This window comes from Phyllobates terribilis, unplaced genomic scaffold (assembly GCF_046119375.1).
Source record: "Phyllobates terribilis strain yellow unplaced genomic scaffold, ASM4611937v1 Scaffold_13__5_contigs__length_258822181, whole genome shotgun sequence".
Lineage (NCBI taxonomy): Eukaryota > Metazoa > Chordata > Amphibia > Anura > Dendrobatidae > Phyllobates > Phyllobates terribilis.
The window spans coordinates 162,736,848-162,755,049 of NW_027362773.1; the positions used below are offsets into that span (position 1 = coordinate 162,736,848).

Genomic DNA, 18,202 nt, shown 5'->3' on the forward strand with positions numbered 1-18,202 from the left:
GTGCGTGTCCGCCAGTGCACAGGAGCTCTGTTCTGTGTGTGTCCGCCAGTGCACAGGAGCTCTGTTCTGTGCGTGTCCGCCAGTGCACAGGAGCACTCACTGTGCCGAACTCCTGTGTTCTCTTGAGACACGATGACGGACATCTCTGGTGTTGATTCTTCTCTCAGATTGGATTGGCGGTCCGACATTTATCTGCACGGGGCCCCCAACTTATCGGCAGTCCGACAGTCATCTGCACGGGGCCCCCATCAGAGCTGCGGTCCAACAATCATCTGCAGGGGGCCTCCATCAGATCGGTGGTCCAACAATCTGCAGGGGGTCCCCATCAGATCGGTGGCCAAACATTTATCTGCAGGGGGCCCCCATAGGATCGGTAGTCCAACAATCATCTGCAGGGGGCCCCCAACAGATCGGTGGCCAAACAATTATCTGCAGGGGGCCCCCATTGGATCGGTAGTCCAACAATCATCTGCAGGGGGCCCCCGTCGGATCAGCAGTCCGACAATCATCTGCACGGGGCCCGCGTCTGAATGGCGGTCCAACAATCATCTGCACGGGGCCCGCGTCTGAACGACGGTCCAACAATCATCTGCACGGGGCCCGCGTCTGAACGGCGGTCCAAAAATCAGCTGCACGGGGCCCGCGTCTGAACGGCGGTCCAACAGTCATCTGCACGGGGCCCCCGTCAGATAAGCAGTCCGACAATCATCTGCAGGGAGTCCCTGTCTGATTGGCGGTCCGACAATCATCTGCATGGTACCCCCATCGGATCGGCGGTCCGACAGTCATCTGCACGGGGCCCCCATCAGGTCGGTGGTCTGACAATCATCTGCACGGGGCCCCTGTCGGATAAGCAGTCCGACAGTCATCTGCACGGGGCCCCCATCGGATCGGCGGTCCGACAGTCATCTGCACGGGGCCCCCATCAGGTTGGTGGTCCGACAATCATCTGCACGGGGCCCCCATCAGGTCGGTGGTCCGACAATCATCTGCACGGGGCCCCCATCAGGTCGGTGGTCCGACAATCATCTGCACGGGGCCCCCATCAGGTCGGTGGTCTGACAATCATCTGCACGGGGCCCCCATCAGGTTGGTGGTCTGACAGTCATCTGCACGGGTCCCCCATCAGGTCGGTGGTCTGACAGTCATCTGCACGGGGCCCCCATCAGGTCGGTGGTCCGACAATCATCTGCACGGGGCCCCCATCAGGTCGGTGGTCTGACAATCATCTGCACGGGGCCCCCATACACATTAGACTGTTGGCCGCACCTGTCGATATTGACGGGGTCCGCCGATGTTGGTGCAGTGTGTATGGTGTGGTGAGGTAAGTCCCTTTTAATTCTGGGGTCACAATCTCCCCCTCTGGTCCTTGTCTTCATTTTTACCCTTATTTCAGATTCTGAATGTGGATCTGTCGCTGTTATCTTTGAGGAAGGAGAAATCCAGACGATGAATTACCCGAGCCCGTACAGCAGTAACGCCATTTGTCAGTGGGTGGTCCACTGTCTGCCGACCCATCTCATCAAGGTACTCGCTGCAATTAAAGGGATATTACCTGGGTATGTAGGGGTTAATGTAACACTATCTATATAAACTTCCACCTTTGTGAGGTCCAATATAATCCCCCTCCCCCCCTAATAATGTTGTGGCCAACAGTCCTGACCTTGCTGGGAAAATCCTGCGACTGTAAATGGGGTGGAGTTTGCTACAGCCACACCCATTAGAGGGTGTTCCCATGGGTGGGGCTTATATGTCTCAGATTTAGCATTTCTAATTGTTAGTAAACATGCAATGATGGAAAAATTGGTCGTAGTCGCCCGGGAAGGTAAAAATATGGATGTGCGTCAGCGTCCGGCGAGGTCGTCTGAGCATTCTCGGTCTCGTCTTTCTTTTTTTTTTTTTCAGTTAACCTTTGTAATCTTTGAGGTGGAGCCCCATGAAGACTGCATCTTTGATTACGTGGTCGTTCATTATGACCTGCAAGGAAACATGGTGGCAGGTCAGACATCATTGTGGTCATGGGAAGCGCTGCAGACGATCGCACAGAGCTGGGGTTATTAGCTGAAAGTCTCATTTACCCAATTCTGTACTAAAATGGAAACTTGGATTTTCTTGGCCATCAAATGTGATTATATGGGGGTCCTGGGCCCCTCACTTAATCAGCAGGAGTAAAGGAGCCATATACGCATGGATGTCGCTGCGTCAGATACTATAGTGAAGGGATGACCCGCTGATCGATGGGATTGGGGTGGGACCTCCACCAATGATGCATGGTTGGTAGAGATGATCAAAAACATTTGCAGGACCCTGGCTCAGCAGCTACTTCTGAACCCTGCGGACCTGCTCCTCCCTGCTGGCATCCCTGGTGTCACTTTTTATTAGCAGGCCTTGCAAGACGCCATGCATGCCTCGCACCGCAACCACGACATTGTGCCAGAGTTACTAATCCGAAGAGACTCCGAGGATGCCGGCAGATCGCAGGCGGTTCGTAGGGTTCTGGTCAGCGGCCACCGGATGGTGGACTAGGGACGGTGGACTAGGGACGGTGGACTAGGGACGGTGGACTAGGGACGGTGGACTAGGGACGGTGGACTAGGGACGGTGGACTAGAGACGGTGGACTAGAGACGGTGGACTAGAGACGGTGGACTAGAGACGGTGGACTAGAGACGGTGGACTAGAGACGGTGGACTAGAGACGGTGGACTAGAGACGGTGGACTAGAGACGGTGGACTAGGGACGGTGCACTAGAGACGGTGGACTAGAGACGGTGGACTAGAGACGGTGGACTAGAGACGGTGGACTAGAGACGGTGGACTAGAGACGGTGGACTAGAGACGGTGGACTAGAGACGGTGGACTAGAGACGGTGGACTAGAGACGGTGGACTAGGGACGGTGCACTAGGGACGGTGCACTAGAGACGGTGGCCACCAGGCCGGGGTCCTGCCAATCTTCATAGTGATGACTAATGATTGGCCCTAGGTGTAAGATGTCAGACGTTGCGATGATTGTCCGTTCCCCGATCCTGAAGCACGGAGTCCGGGGTGCGCCCTTCTGCTGACACGTGATGTTCTTGTTTTTTTTTTTTTCTTTCTCTCCAGGGAAGTTCTGCGGATTTTCACCTCCTGACCCAATTGTAAGCGTCTCCAACGTCCTGCAGATCACCTTCATCTCCGACTACGCTGCCAATTACATCGGGTTCCAAGCCGTCATTACCTTCGTGCGTTCGAAGTCTCGTAAGAATCTTCTTTTTTTTTTTTTTTTATAACACACATAATAATATTTACAGATCGTGTGAAGGCGAAAAACATCGATCCTGGTAACTCAGGGCTGTGCGTCGGGATTTCCATTCACTATATTCCAAATGTTAAAGGGACATCCAACTTCTTAAAATATATATAAAGTAGCTACAAATGGTAGAACTGGCAGCTCCGATTCCCTGGGTTTCTCCCAGCAGCAGACGATCGCTATGGCTCATGAGTGGCTGCAGCGCTCCCGTGCCCCCCCCGCTCAGCACCGCAATATGGTGCCACTGATTCGTCACCTACCGCCGCAGTCTCGTAGGAAATGATCGCCGGACATTAGGTCTAGAGCACCGAGGTAAAGAACGAGCACAGGTTGTTTTGCTGCTGTTTTTACTTCTTTTAAGAGTTCGATGACTCCTTTAATATTCGTTTATGACAAAACTAAACTCGTACTCCGGTGTAAATAGATTTTCAGAATTTTTTTTTTTTGCTAAAGACGAAGCGTCAATAATTGACGAATTGGTCCTGGACTATTTTTTTTTTTTAATTCCTAATAATTATAATAATCGAAACATATTCCACGGATACATGTACAAAAAAAATCAAACTTTAAAGTGTAACCAACAACTGTGAGGGCCTGGTCACAAGAGCTTACAATCTATAAGGAGAGAGGTATTGTAAGGTGCAGCCATCTTATATAAGGGTAGGCCCATGTATATAGCTGCAGGAGTCGCCGCTGGCCTATCTGATTGTTTGTGGTAGTGCATTCCGGAGAACTGGTGCAGCACGAAATAAAACGTAGACTTGGAGATTGGGGATTTAGGGCGTATAGATCCGCTCATCTAGACAAACAGCCGATCCGCTCTGTTCTCTTCTCTTTATATTGCAGGTAATATTAATCCTGAGATACACGACCATAATCATCCAGAGGAAAGTCAGGACGCAGAGGAAAATGGCAGTAAGTGATTTGCTGCCCTGGTCGCACCTTACGTGGGCTTAATAGTGACCCATCGCCTTTAATTCCTCCTTATTTCTCTGGAATTAGACATCGGATGCAGATATCGAGGCGTCCTGATCTTTTCCTTCTTATGACCTGCGGCCCCTATGGACGGCTCAGGAGGGCCGATCACTGCAGATTACCTTTCAGAATCGCTTGTGTCGCTCCTCTAGACGGTCGCGTTGATCACTTCTGTCCATTTCTTGTACATTTTACAGGTGATGTCAGTCCTGGGATCCAGCAGAATAGTCATCCGCAGGGCAGTCAGCGAGCAGCGGAGCACGGCAGTAAGTCATTTGTTCTACTTTTTCATTACACATTTCCACGTGGCTCAGAACTGACTTATTGGCTCATATTTAGCAAAAATGACACCGGACCGTCTGCCAAATCATTGATGTACTTTTTGTTCTGCGCCTTTTTTTTTTTTTAAGACCTCTATGACCTGTCCAGAATAGATGCATTTTGGTGAGGTTTTTGTGCACTTATTAATAATATGTCGCATGTAGAGGACGGAGGAGATGAACACAACGTAATCCTTCACGGGGCGGCGGAGCGCCACGATCCAGCGCCCTGGTGCGATCCATGTTACCGGCCTGTAAAACAGGGTCACGGACATCTCCACAAAGAAGCTCTACGTCCGGAAGGCTCTTCCTCCATCCAGAGATCTTCAGCCAGATCGGACTTTGTTGGCCACCACTGATGTGGACCTTCTCCCATCCCATTTACTGGCTAATCGCGCCCCTCCTTACAGACACTCGATGGGACAGCACCTCAGTCTGGCTCTGTCTGACCTCCATTCACAGGGTGTCAGAGCTCGCTGCCCATTCCTGCCAGGCTCCATGCCCTATCCTCCATCAGGAGTAGTCTGTGCCCCATTACTCCTCTTGATGCCTGGGATCGTTCTCTCTGTTGTCTGGTGAGAGCTATCAGGGCCGATCTTTCCTTTACAGGAGCCTTTAGATGTTCTGATTCTTTTTTTTTCGTGATCCCGATGGTCCATGCAAGCACCTGTCAGACTCCAAAACAACCATTGCTAAATGGATCAGGTTATTGTGGATTCCTACAAAACCGAAGGCAGATTTCCACCATTTTGGGTCTCTGCTCCTTCTAGAAGAATAGACAGGGCCTCGTGCGCAGTCGGGCCTCGTGCGCAGTCGGGCCTCGTGCGCAGTCGGGCCTCGTGCGCAGTCGGGCCTCGTGCGCAGTCGGGCCTCGTGCGCAGTCAGGCCTCGTGCTCAGTCGGGCCTCGTGCGCAGTCGGGCCTCGTGCGCAGTCGGGCCTCGTGCGCAGTCGGGCCTCGTGCGCAGTCGGGCCTCGTGCGCAGTCGGGCCTCGTGCGCAGTCGGGCCTCGTGCGCAGTCGGGCCTCGTGCTCAGTCGGGCCTCGTGCGCAGTCGGGCCTCGTGCGCAGTCGGGCCTCGTGCGCAGTCGGGCCTATCTTTCTCAAATTCTACAACATCCACTCAATTTCTTCTGCAGATCCCGTCTTGGAGGGTTTGGTGCTGTCTGTGTGGTGGTGGTTGTCCGCATGGTCCTCTGTTGTCCTTTTTATCTCACCCATTGAGACTTCTTCGGGACACACCATGGTCTAAAATGTTTTTAGCCAGAAATCTTCTGTACTTAACATTGAATACATTGGGGAACCCACCAGATCTTGCTTCTCGGAGCCTGTGGCCATTGTAATGGTCTTCCCCGGGTTCAGGTCAGGTTGGTTCCTGCTTTTGTGTTTTTTAGAATTTTTTTTTGTTTTTTTTGGGTTCATCTCCTACTGCCCACCCAGTGGTGCCAAGACTTTTTTTTTTTTTCACCTGGTGTTGAGCCTCATAGGGTCAGGATGGACAATATCCATCATAGTGCAACACAAAGTGTGATCGGCCCTGAGAGCCGACCATGGTCCTCCCTATCTGACCCCACACAGGAGATGCCAGTGCTCGGAGGATGTCGCCATCATGTCTCACGTCTGCTGTTTTCTCCTAGATAAGGTCTGCGGAGTCCCCCTAAAACCTCCCAGATTCAACTCTCGCAGCATAACCACAGCGGAGGAGGCGATGCCCAACTCCTGGCCCTGGCACGTCAGTATGAGCACTGGTAACAAGCACATGTGTAATGGAGCCATTGTGTCTGAGAGTTTCGTCCTGACCTCTGCGGGATGCGTGGCAGAAGGGTAGGTGCCGGCCTTCTCCCGGGGTCTACTATAAGCCTTCTTGGCAACGATCTCTCAGAATTTCTGGATTACTTGATGTTGTGGATGTTGTTGACCCTTTCCACATTGTTCCAGGAAGTCGCTGAAGGATGTCGGGTTGATTGTGGCCGGTCTGCACGATCTGGGGGTCTCGCTACACACGCAGGTTTAGTCATTAGTCACATTTGGTAAAGTCTTTGGTCATCGCAGTTTGCTCTGGATTCCTTCATAGACTTACAGACCTTATACTGCAGCGAGCCGAGGGTTATGCACCGGTGTTTACGGGACCCCTGGGTTCCTTCATGGTATTAAAGCGGGTGTCTGATCTATGAAATCACTTCTTAAGTTCTCTGGGTTGGTAATTACGAGTTAATAGAGGGGGTCCTGCTATTCCAGACCCTCTTAAACAGAGTGGAAATAGCGCATCTTCTTTGTGTCGGATGCTCCATTCACTTCAATAGGTGAAGAAGGGAACCCGCCAGTTCTGGAAGACCTGGAGGACGCCGTGTGATAAAATTTAGGTTTCCACGTGTATAATTGGAAGGCTTTGGGGTGTAGTTTTCCCCAGAGATTCCTGACGCCTCATCCGTCTCAATGGGGAGCGCGGTAGCATACAGCGGTGGGGGGCTCGGACATTGTTATTTGATGGCTCCGGTAACGTAACGTACAGCCAGGACTAGTCTCTACACGTTTACTTTTCCTTTTTCAGAAGCGGCGGGTGAAGCAAGTCATTTTACATCCTGAAAAGAACCATCACGTGGCCCTGATCCAAGTGGATGAGCCCTTCCAGAACAGCTCCTACGTGTGGCCCGTCTGCCTCCCGGACGCTCAGATCTCGCTGGAGCCATCGGACCTCTGCGTCGTGACCGGATGGAGCCTCAATGGTGAGAGCAATGTGACGCTCCGGTGACAGAGACGCAACGTGGCCCCATTACATTGCACAACATGATGGCAGATTTATTTATACAAGTAGTGTTCAAAATACTAGCAGTCCAATATGACTGACCAGATTAATCGCTGTTTTTGATGTAAATTATATCACCACATGTCAGACAATTCACCAGTTGGTGCAGTAGATTGAAAGAAAACCCCCAGACTCCGCATTCATGATCTGCAGGTTTCTGAGTCTGCAGTGTATCTGAATAATTAATTGTACGGGGGGTGTTCAATATAATATCAGTGTGGAGATCAATTAGTGCGGTCAATCATTCTGTGAGGAAACAGGTGTGACTAAGGTGGCCCTTATTTAAGGGTGAAGCCAGCACATGTTGTACATGCATTTCTCCTTGAAAGCCTGAGAAATATGGGTCGTTCTAGAAATTGTTCAGAAGAACAGCGTACTTTGATTAAAAAGTTGATTGGAGAGGGTAAAACTCATAAAGAAGTGCAGACAGTAATCGGGTGTTCAGCTAAAATGATCTCCAATGTTTTATAATGGAAAGCAAAAACCAGAGAGACGTGGAAGAAAACGGAAGACTACCATTCGAATGGACGGAAGAATAGCCAGAATGGCAAAGGCTCAGGCAATGATCAGCTCCAGGATGATCACAGACAGTCTCAAGTTACCTGTGAGGACTGTGACAGTTAGAAGACGCCTGTGTGAAGCTAATCTCTTACCAAGAAGTCCCTGCAAAGTCCCACTGTTAAAAAAAAGACATGTACTGAAGTGGATACAATTTGCCAAAGAACACATCAACCGGCCTAAAGAGAAATGGAGAAACACTTTATGGATGGATGAAAGTAAAATTGTTCTTTTTGGGTCCAAGGAACAAAGACAGTTCATCAGACGACCCCCAAACTCTGCATTCAGCCACAGTACACCCTGCAGACAGTGAAGCTTGGTGGAAGCATCATGATATGGGCATGTTTCTCTTACTATGGTGCCGGACCTATTTACCGCACACCAGGGATCATGGACCAATTTGCATATATTTAAAATACTTGTAGAGGTCATGTTGCCTTATGCTGAAGAGGATATGCCCTTGAAATGGGTGTTTCAACAAGACACTGACCCTAAACACACCAGTAAATGAGCAAAATCTTGGTTCCAGTCCAACAAAATTAAGGTTATGGAGCGGCCAGGCGGATCCCCAGACCTTACGATAGGAGACTTGTGGGGTGACATCAAAAATACCGTTTCTGAGGCAAAGCCAACAAATGCTGAAAAATTGTGGGATGTAGTGAAAGCATCCTGGGCTGGAATAACAGCTGACAGGGGCCAGAAGTTAGTTAACTCTATGCAACATAGATGTGAAGCAGTTCTAAAACACTGTGGGTAACAAGTAAATACTAGGTTAGTGATTCACAGGAATGTGAAATCCTCAAAAAAAGAGACATATTGTGAGTTTGTAAAGACAAATGCAGACATTGCTATTTTTTTTTAGAGCAGCCCAATGTTCATTTTTTGTTATTTTCTGTAAAATAGTTAAAAATTATCTACATTTCTCTTGATGTTTAGAATTAGAAAACAGCGTGCAATGTTCCCAATGCTGGAAATAAAAACTAGGAAAAAGATTCTGTGCGTAACTCATGTGTTTGAGCACACTGCTATTATTTTGAACACTATTGTATTTATTAGCTGTTATTTAATGGGGCTCTCATAAAGCCTGTCTGACACCGGATGGCCGGGGCTGATCACATCCGTTGTGTGGTGCCGGCCTGGATCCACCGACTGCACAGACTCAGTCATCATCACCTGTAAAATCTTCATTCCTAGATGAATTCTCTACAAAGCTGAAGCAGCTGGAAGTCCCGATCATCCTGGACGGCATCTGCAAGAAATACTACAGTGGCCTGACGGACACCATGTTTTGTGCTGGACCCATGGTGGCAAAAGACAATGCTGATTGCTTGGTAAGTGACCAGAACCACCTCTAACAAACATGGCTTCTGCTTCTTCTTCTGCTTCTTACTTGGAGATAACTTTTTTTTTTTTTTCTTTTGTATTGAAAATCCATTTCCCTTCCCTTTTGCTTATATGACGGATGAACCTTTCTGGGGCCGGAGCCAAACTTCTTCTGTTCATCGGGAGGGCAGTCGCTGTGTCATGGTGGACTCCATCTCCGAGACATGATGACCTAGCGCCGGTCCATGCTCTTCTTACTCTTTTGTGCCGTTTATTCCCAAGTGATTGAATCTTCAGCTGTAAAGTAAAACTTGTGTTCGGAGTCACAGGGACATCGCCCCGACACAGGCTACTCTACAAATCCCAATGATCCGCATAGCCGAGATGTAAATGTCCTGACCGAGGCAGAGTGGTTGGTTGGCTTTGTCCCTGGCACCACCATCTGGGTCACACTTCTGCCAGCCCCTCGAGTTGCTGTCTCCCCTCGAGCTGCTGTCGCCCCTCGAGCTGCTGTCGCCCCTCGAGCTGCTGTCGCCACCTCGATCTGCGGTCGCCCCCTCGATCTGCGGTCGCCCCCTCGATCTGCGGTCGCCCCCTCGATCTGCGGTCGCCCCCTCGAGCTGCGGTCGCCCCCTCGAGCTGCTGTCTCCCCTCGAGCTGCTGTCTCCCCTCGAGCTGCGGTCTCCCCTCGAGCTGCGGTCTCCCCTCGAGCTGCTGTCTCCCCTCGAGCTGCTGTCTCCCCTCGAGCTGCTGTCTCCCCTCGAGCTGCGGTCTCCCCTCGAGCTGCTGTCAGCCCCCGCATGAACTGCCATCATGGTGGCGCAGCAAGTTAGAGTTTTTACTTCTCCTGCCGTCTTTTGGATTTTGTGTTTCTATTTCCAGGGCTTCTGCCATGTTGGCACTTTTCTCACTTGTACCAGTTTCAGGATGGCTGATAACTTGATGATTGCTGGGCGCACCACCGCTGGGACCGCCATCAACCCAGAGAATGGCCGCACATTTGTTGTTACTGCTCCGACAGCGGGCATTTTAGCGCCCCCTTTCTCAGGATCTCAGGAGGTGGCACCACCGCTCCGTTCCAGCATGGCTATGAAATGCCTCATTGGATCGGAGCGGCCGCTGCCAACGCGCTTCTCTGCTGTGGGACTGATGGAGATGTGCGTTTCTGCCAGTGCTTTGTTCTCAAGATCGGTGCAGGTCCTGGTGGTCTCAATCAGCACCCATGCAGGTGGAACATGGAGAGCACAGAGTCCGTGTGCATACGTCTGCACGACTAGTGAAGGCTCCGTAATATCACAAATAATATCTATCCCCAGTTACAGTGGGAAAAGCAGCTCTGGGGTACAAACTTCTGCTGTAACAAGCGAACCTGTATTATTTCCTATGAGATCATGGCCGACTAACGAGGTGTCCGTGTGTCGTAGGCGCAGTCTGGAGCCCCGCTGGTCTATCTGTCTGATACGGGAAACTTCTTTATTTATGGTGTTGATATTGGGTACATTGGATTCAATAAAAAACCCAAGCCGGGCGTGTACAGCAGGGTCCCCATGTTTAGTCAGTGGATACGGGAAATGATTCTCTCCGGTAAGTGCAGCGTTAGTTTGCAGTAACTTTCTAGCTCTTGTCTTGGCTTTGGAGTCTTATTCTTCACTGTTTCTCACTATCACTTCTGCTTGCGCCGGTGTGGTGTCACAGTCCAGGGGGGGCGAGCGCTGATTATCACCTGAGACCCGCGACATCGCAGCGGCAATGAGATGCTAGACTGGGGGGGCCGTGTATGGAGGCATGTGTGGGGGGTGCGTATAGGAAGGGGAAGATGGTATGGATCCATACATTGGGGATGGGGTTGTGTAATAGGGCGGGGGCCATGTGTGGAGGCTGTATGTGTGGGGGGATGTAGCGCACACCGTTAGGTCGGTGGTCTTCCCCTGATGTCTGATCTGTGACACCTTGAACCCTTGTGTAATACAATTTAACCCTTTCTATCTTGTTACATGAGCGGACGACACTGGTTTTCAGCCCCCGGACCCTGTTATTCCTCCGGATCAGCTTTATAACCCGCAGTCAGGTACTGACGTCCATCACGTCTCTGTACGTTATATCACAGGACCGCCAGATGTGGAGACGCAGAAATAACCTCAGAACAAGCTGAGCACAAACGGTTAATGAGATATTAGGGAGAAAAAAAACAGCAGAAAATGCTAAAACACCACAAAATAATTACAACCAATTCCACTTTGATGTGCGGTGGTCCGACGTGCAGGAAAATGACCGCTGTAGACAGTCTGAGGGTTTATTGGTCACTGATTGACTGCAGTGGTCATGGGCCAAAACCACCAGAGCATAAACGAACATGATGGAAACGAAGCCGCCATTATTCACCGTGTGTCTCTTGCAGCGCGTCCTGCGGCTGATGGCTCCGGCTCTGCACAGAACTATGTGACCTGTAAAGACGTCATGACTGTACAATCACCGGGGAAATTGAGACTGGTGGCCGGCGGTCAGGACAGTCCAGACGGCGACAGGTAAATGGACGGAAATAGAGGTAAATATTGGGGAGAATCACTAGGTGAAACACGCCATATTGTGGCCTTGTATCTCGTCATCTCCAACAGCCCCATCACCAATGGCCGCAGCATTGCTGAGCCCCGTCCTCCGGGTCATTGGGGCGGCCATCTATCGGCCAATTATCTGTCTGGTGGGGAGGTAGTAACAGGATAATATGGGAACAACTGAGCAGTCCAGGCCCACGAACCAGCGCTCTGCCAACCTCCTGCCGCCGCCGGTCTCCTCCTCCTGCCGCTGCCGGCCTCCTCCTCCTGCCGCTGCCGGCCTCCTCCTCCTGCCGCTGCCGGCCTCCTCCTCCTGCCGCTGCTGACCTCTTCGTACTCCTGCCGCTGCTGACCTCTTCGTACTCCTACCGCCGACCTCTTCGTACTCCTACCGCCGACCTCTTCGTACTCCTACCGCCGACCTCTTCGTACTCCTACCGCCGACCTCTTCGTACTCCTACCGCCGACCTCTTCGTACTCCTACCGCCGACCTCTTCGTACTCCTACCGCCGACCTCCTGCCCCGCCGGCCTCTTCGTACTCCTACCGCCGGCCTCCTCCTGCCGCAGCCGACCTCTTCGTACTCCTACCGCCGGCCTCCTCCTGCCGCCGCCGACCTCATCCTGCCGACGCCGACCTCTTCGTACTCTTACCGCCGCCGACCTCTTCGTACTCTTACCGCCGGCCTCCTCCTGCCGCCGCCAGCCTCCTCCTGCCGCTGACCTCTTCGCACCCCTACCTCCGACCTCTTCGCAACCCTACCGCCGACCTCTTCGTCCCCCTACCGCAGACCTCTTCCCACCGCCGACAACCCTGACACCTCTTGAATTACTCCATTATCTGAAAAAGGGTCAGGGATGTCGCAGAAAGAAGGAGGCTCACAGGACTCTGGACCGGTGGCCACGGACTGTCAGCTGCAAACCTGTTTGCCCAACTCTTGGATAAACCTTTTAATTTGCATTCAAAGAAAAACCTGCTGAATGCACCGCCGCCGCTGTGCACCACCACTGCCTCCGCCGCCGCTGTGCACCACCACCACCACCGCTGCCACTGTGCACCACCACCACTACCACCGCTGTGCACCGCAATATTATTGTGTGTAGTTTGGACTTTTTGCATCTTATTGGACATACTGGGTTATGATAGATCACAGAAGAGGAGGAAAAAGAAAAAAAAAAGAGAGAAGCATCTAACGTCCTGAAGATGCGTCAAAGTGCCTTACGGTGGCAAAATCGCCCCAAGGTTCCCATATTAATAAAATGTATACCGGGCAATATATAAAAAGATAAACCGGTGTTTATACATAGACCAGCAGAGGACGCCCTCTGCTGGTCTATGTATCTGCTTAGTGTAAAGACGTGGTGGCGGAGTCTCCTGTGTCACTAGGGGGCAGCAGACGCTGCATGACCCAGGAGGGAGCGCGGCACGGACGGCTGACAGCGGGACCCTCTCCACTCTCTGTTCTCTTAGTCATCCGGTCGGATCTTTACACGAGTTTTCGATTTTTTTTAACCAGTAAAAACTAAACAGCGAAAAAACATCTACACTAAGGTGAAAGTCAACGTGGCGCTGGTCAGTGAGGGGCTGGTACCGGCAGTGAGTGGACCGCGGGGGTCGCTGCATGCGGCACACTCGCTCGTCCGTCCATACAGATGTTTCTGCTCATTTTCCGCTGGGTGCAGATTTGTCGTTACGGATTTTCCTGTTTATTCTGCAAATTTGCAGAATTCTGACTCTAAAACTGTTTCTAAAGGGCGGAATATTTACATTGGGGCAAAACCTGGACCGACGTGTTAGTACCCCGGGCACGGAAAGTGCAGAAACCACCACCACCTGTAAGGGGGATTGTCGTGGGCCCATGGCGTCTGGGTGGCACCGGGGTGGGGGGGCGATGGCCGAGATACGGGCACTGCAGCTGTATATGAGAAGATACACAGGTCCTTACTGTCCATGTCTGGAATCATCATCATCACCATCATCATCATTAGTATTTGATTATTTTGTTGTTTTTATATTCTTTCTCCTTCTTTCTTGTCTTACCAGGTGCCGCGTTGTATTTCAGGCTCCGCACCGTCATATTATTTTGCTGGATTTCATGCATTTGAGCGCGTCCTGCGATCATTGCTCCTTGATGATTTACGATGGGGAATCCAGCAATAAAACCTTTAAAGGTGAGAATAAGCGAGCAGATGAAGCAGAGCTGAGCTCCTCATTGGGTACCATGCTTTGTGATATCATTGCGGAGGTTTGCATGGGACTGCAGATTATCACCGAGCATTTACCATCATGAAGAAAAAGTAAGAAATTAAATCCTGGACTTGAATTTTTTTTTTAACAAAATAGCGAGTCCGTCCACCTCCTGTAACGTGCGGGGAGCAGACGGCGGTGCCCACATCCAGCAGGAATTGGTTCCATTGCCCAGGACATCATATTCTGACCACATGGAGCAGGTCCCGGGCCTAATCCCAGCACCATGCTCTTGGCCAAATGGACTGGGAACTACTGAGATCTTAGAGTGGCGGTCAAACAGGCGCAGCACTTACACGCTCTTTACTGCTGAGTTTGTATGCCAGCTCTGAAGCGGCCGGGAGGCTGGAGCGCACTGTCAGCTCCCGATGCTGCGCTCCTCCGATGCTGCAGTGCAAAGCTGCCTGGTATAGACGCATCGGATCGTGTGCAGCTCAGGCCTGCGGTGCAATGAGGCCGCTGATCAGAACTGTCAATCAAGCAGGAGTGCAGCGCCCCTGACAAGCAGGAAGCCTGGAGGAAGGGGAGCAGTGCGCGCTCCTGAGCAGTGCGCGCTCCTGAGCAGTGCGCGCTCCTGAGCAGTGTGCGCTCCTGAGCTGTGTGCGCTCCTGAGCAGTGTGCGCTCCTGAGCAGTGTGCGCACTCCTGAGCAGTGTGCGCACTCCTGAGCTGTGTGCGCACTCCTGAGCTGTGTGCGCACTCCTGAGCTGTGTGCGCACTCCTGAGCTGTGCGCGCTCCTGAGCTGTGTGCGCTCCTGAGCAGTGCGCGCTCTTGAGCAGTGCGCGCTCTTGAGCAGTGCGCGCTCTTGAGCAGTGCGCGCTCCTGAGCTGTGCGCGCTCCTGAGCTGTGCAGATGGCTCAAGCCCTGCAACCACTTCTTACACCGACGTACATGTCATAGTCAGGGTGAGGATGTCAGGTGCCAGCTGTCTTATACAGTACAGTGTACAGCGCATAGTGTACGCAATGTATATGTACACAGCACAGTATATGGTATACAGCGCATAGTGCACGGTATATAGTATACAGCGCATAGTGCACGGTATATAGTATACAGCGCATAGTGCACAGCATATAGTATACAGCGTGTGGTGCACAGTATATAGTATACAGTGCACGGTATATAGTATACAGCGTGAGGTGCACAGTAAATAGTATTCAGCACACGGTGCCCGGTATATAGTATACAGCGCATAGTGCACAGTATATAGTATACAGCGCGCGGTGCCCGGTATATAGTATACAGCGCATAGTGCACAGTATATAGTATACAGCGAGCGGTGCACGGTATATAGTATACGGTGCACAGTATATAGTATACAGCGCGCGGTGCACAGTATATAGTATACAGCGTGCGGTGTACAGTATATAGTATACAGCGCATAGTGCACAGTATATAGTATACAGTATATGGGATACAGCGCGCGGTGCACAGTGTATGGGATACAGCGCGCGGTGCACGGTATATAGTATACAGCGCGCGGCGCACAGTATATAGTATACAGCGCATAGTGCACAGTATATAGTATACAGTATATAGTATACAGTGCTCGGTGCATGGTATATAGTATACAGTGCTCGGTGCACGGTATATAGTATACAGCGCTCGGTGCACAGTATATAGTATACAGCGCATAGTGCACGGTATATAGTATACAGCGCTCGGTGCACGGTATATAGTATACAGCGCGCGGTGCACGGTATATAGTATACAGCGCTCGGTGCACAGTATATAGTATACAGCGAGCGGTGCACGGTATATAGTATACAGCGCATAGTGCACAGTATATAGTATACAGCGCGCGGTGCCCGGTATATAGTATACAGCGCATAGTGCACAGTATATAGTATACAGCGAGCGGTGCACGGTATATAGTATACGGTGCACAGTATATAGTATACAGCGCGCGGTGCACAGTATATAGTATACAGCGTGCGGTGTACAGTATATAGTATACAGCGCATAGTGCACAGTATATAGTATACAGTATATGGGATACAGCGCGCGGTGCACAGTGTATGGGATACAGCGCGCGGTGCACGGTATATAGTATACAGCGCGCGGCGCACAGTATATAGTATACAGCGCATAGTGCACAGTATATAGTATACAGTATATAGTATACAGTGCTCGGTGCATGGTATATAGTATACAGTGCTCGGTGCACGGTATATAGTATACAGCGCTCGGTGCACAGTATATAGTATACAGCGCATAGTGCACGGTATATAGTATACAGCGCTCGGTGCACAGTATATGGGATACAGCGCGCGGTGCACGGTATATAGTATACAGCGCTCGGTGCACGGTATATAGTATACAGTGCGCGGTGCACGGTATATAGTATACAGCGCGCGGCGCACGGTATATAGTATACAGCGCATAGTGCACGGTATATAGTATACAGTATATAGTATACAGTGCTCGGTGCATGGTATATAGTATACAGTGCTCGGTGCACGGTATATAGTATACAGCGCTCGGTGCACAGTATATGGGATACAGCGCGCGGTGCACGGTATATAGTATACAGCGCTCGGTGCACGGTATATAGTATACAGCGCGCGGTGCACGGTATATAGTATACAGCGCTCAGTGCACGGTGTATAGTATGCAGCGCTCAGTGCACGGTATATAGTATACAGCGCTCAGTGCACGGTATATAGTATGCAGCGCTCGGTGCACAGTATATAGTATACAGCGCTCGGTGCACGGTATATGGTATACAGCGTGTGGTGCACAGTATATAGTATACAGCACATAGTGCACGGTATATACAGCGCTCGGTGCACGGTATACAGCGCTCGGTGCACGGTATACAGTATACAGCGCTCGGTGCACGGTATATAGTATACAGCGCGTTGTACACGGTATATAGTATACAGCGCACGGTATATAGTATACAGCGCACGGTATATAGTATACAGCGCACGGTATATAGTATACAGCGCATTGCAGCATTTGCCTCTGTACGTGTCTCCCGGGTGTGGACTCTGCACCGTCTCTGCCCCCGGACTCTGCCCTGTAGATAATCCTCGGCATTCACCTTTGCTCCGCGATTCTTGGCTGACATATAACATTTCTCTGCAGCTCGGCTGACAAAGGAGAAGATCCCGGTCACCATAATGTCCAGAGGGCCGGCCGTCACCATGGAGGTCCGCTCCGAGCTTCAGCTGGTGCTATCCTACACCTACCGTATCCAAAACTGAAGCCGGAGTGCAAATCTGCGCCCGACACGGCACGTACAAAGTAAACTGTCAGTACATGTAGAGCCTTACAAAAATGTCAGGGAGGATCCTTTAATCCGCCATCTGATAATCCAGAAAGTAATAATGACAATCCGACTCCTGCACGTGACGCAACTTCAATGTAAAAATAGAAGCTGAAAATCGCAAGACAATCACCGAGGATCTCCAGATCATTTCTGTATTACCAGCAAGTCTCCCATTCTTTTCTATGACTGCCCGATAATCCAGAATATTTGCTAACCCGAGATCTGATCCTGGATTAGAGGAATTTTGTACCAGAAATGTCAGACTTTTACAAATTCTAGATTGTTGGGATGTTACTGTTCTGACTTCATTAAGATTTCAGCTCTGGGGTACAGCTCTCTCCCCGCCTTTCCCAGAGGCTGCACAGTGATACAGGCGGCGGTGCCATCACTAGATCACCTGTGCTTGGACCACCGGTGATGCCCCCGCTGTGCCAGGGTAGCGTATATTGATCCCCCCCTAAGTCCGTAAAATTCTACAGAAAACCAGAGAGGAGACGCTTGCAGGTGGGCCGCCAACGGGGACTGTCGCGTGGGCCGCCAACGGGGACTGTCGCGTGGGCCGCCATGGGGACGCTTCCCTTGTGCCTGTTCCTTGTCTATTAGTCTCTATTGGAGCAGAAGGTGCTTTTTGCTGCAGGAAGATCAGCTCTGCAGCACATACTGCAGCTCAGGCAGGCACAACGCTGCGCAGACGAACATTTGTTGCATATTTTCTGGTTTGCATTATATTTCCTGTCTCCTATAATAAATCGAATCATTTATTACACGGGATTGTCACACATTTGTATCTGATACGCTGACGTCCACAAGCCCCCCCACCCCGAGCGCTGATGTACTAAAGCCCCCCATTATCAGTGACGCCG

The 18,202-nt window shown here is 51.0% G+C and overlaps 1 protein-coding gene across 1 annotated transcript in view; it reads left to right on the plus strand.

The window, feature by feature from the left end:
• LOC141174628 (ovochymase-2-like) overlaps positions 1-18,026 on the plus strand; it is a 58,036-nt gene extending 40,010 nt beyond the window's left edge. Inside the window, exons 12-25 of the mRNA XM_073659562.1 lie at positions 1,397-1,527; positions 1,906-1,999; positions 3,102-3,236; positions 4,135-4,203; positions 4,461-4,529; positions 6,218-6,404; positions 6,519-6,588; positions 7,132-7,306; positions 9,139-9,275; positions 10,692-10,851; positions 11,267-11,335; positions 11,666-11,792; positions 13,862-13,989; positions 17,156-18,026. Coding sequence (XP_073515663.1) covers positions 1,397-1,527; positions 1,906-1,999; positions 3,102-3,236; positions 4,135-4,203; positions 4,461-4,529; positions 6,218-6,404; positions 6,519-6,588; positions 7,132-7,306; positions 9,139-9,275; positions 10,692-10,851; positions 11,267-11,335; positions 11,666-11,792; positions 13,862-13,989; positions 17,156-17,274 — 1,670 coding nt within the window. The 3' untranslated portion in view covers positions 17,275-18,026. The remainder of the gene's footprint in view (positions 1-1,396; positions 1,528-1,905; positions 2,000-3,101; positions 3,237-4,134; positions 4,204-4,460; positions 4,530-6,217; positions 6,405-6,518; positions 6,589-7,131; positions 7,307-9,138; positions 9,276-10,691; positions 10,852-11,266; positions 11,336-11,665; positions 11,793-13,861; positions 13,990-17,155) is intronic.
• The last annotated feature ends 176 nt before the right edge of the window (positions 18,027-18,202 follow it).